This window comes from Monoraphidium neglectum (genome assembly GCF_000611645.1).
Source record: "Monoraphidium neglectum strain SAG 48.87 unplaced genomic scaffold scaffold00968, whole genome shotgun sequence".
Taxonomy (NCBI): Eukaryota; Viridiplantae; Chlorophyta; class Chlorophyceae; order Sphaeropleales; family Selenastraceae; genus Monoraphidium; species Monoraphidium neglectum.
Window position 1 is genome coordinate 1 of NW_014012660.1, and position 922 is coordinate 922.

At 74.4% G+C, this 922-nt stretch overlaps 1 protein-coding gene across 1 annotated transcript in view; it reads left to right on the forward strand.

The window, feature by feature from the left end:
• Positions 1–398: 398 nt before the first annotated feature.
• Positions 399–922, forward strand: part of MNEG_6127 (hypothetical protein) — a gene marked incomplete at both ends in the record, with an annotated part of 11,325 nt that continues 10,801 nt past the window's right edge. Inside the window, 2 exons of the mRNA XM_014045396.1 lie at positions 399–476; positions 739–912. Coding sequence (XP_013900850.1) covers positions 399–476; positions 739–912 — 252 coding nt within the window. The remainder of the gene's footprint in view (positions 477–738; positions 913–922) is intronic.

The window sequence follows — 922 nt, forward strand, 5'->3', positions numbered from 1 at the left end:
ACCGCATCCTGATAGAGCTCAAGCGCCGCGTGGAGGCGCTGGAGGGCAGCGCCGAGCCGGCGGCGGCGCCCGACGCGCCCGCGCCGGCACCGCCGCGCCGCAGCACGTCGAGTGCCGCCGGCCGCGTGCTGCGCGCGAGCCGCTCTGACGGCGGCGCCGGGGCGGGCGCGGGCGGTGGCGTCGCGGAGCTGTCCGTGCTGACTCAGCAGGTGGCGGCGCTGCAGCTCGCGGTCGGGGCGCTGCAGGAGCGCCAGGCGGCGCTGTCCGATGCACATGATGCGGCCCTGCGCGCCGCCGGGGCCGCTGCGGCGCGCGCGGCTCTGGAGGGCGCGGGGGGTGTGGGCGGCAGTGGCGGCGAGGAGGAGGAGGAGGAGATAGGCGAGGCGCTGCTGGCGCGCATGGCGGAGCTGGAGGGGCGGCTGACCTGCGCGTCTGAGCTGCTGACATCGCTGCGGGAGCAGGTGGCGCCGGCTCAGGTGGGGAGGGGGGGGGGCGCAACGCCGGCGGGTTAACAACACTGGGCGCGCAGTGTCAGACTCGGGAATGGATGGCGGTTGCAAATTGCAAGAGAGGCTGCTGCTGGATTTCCAAGCATTGGCTTGTAGGAGCTCCACTGACCCCAAGCAGGCGCCGCCGCCGCAGCTGTCTGCCATCATGCTGAATCACGTCTCGTCCCCAGGCTGAAACGCCACCGCCCTCACGTTCTGCTACCTGGCTTGGACGCCCCTCCCATGACAGGACTGCGCCGCCGCCGCCCAGCGCATGGCCCGGGACGTTGCCGCGGCGCAGGAGCACGCCGCCGCGCGGCTGCAGGCCCTGGAGGACGCTGCGAAGGACGCCGCCGCCGCCGCCGCTGATGACAACGCCGACGACGAGCAGAGCGAGACCGCCGCTAGCGGCGCGCCTGCGGCTGTGGCGGGGG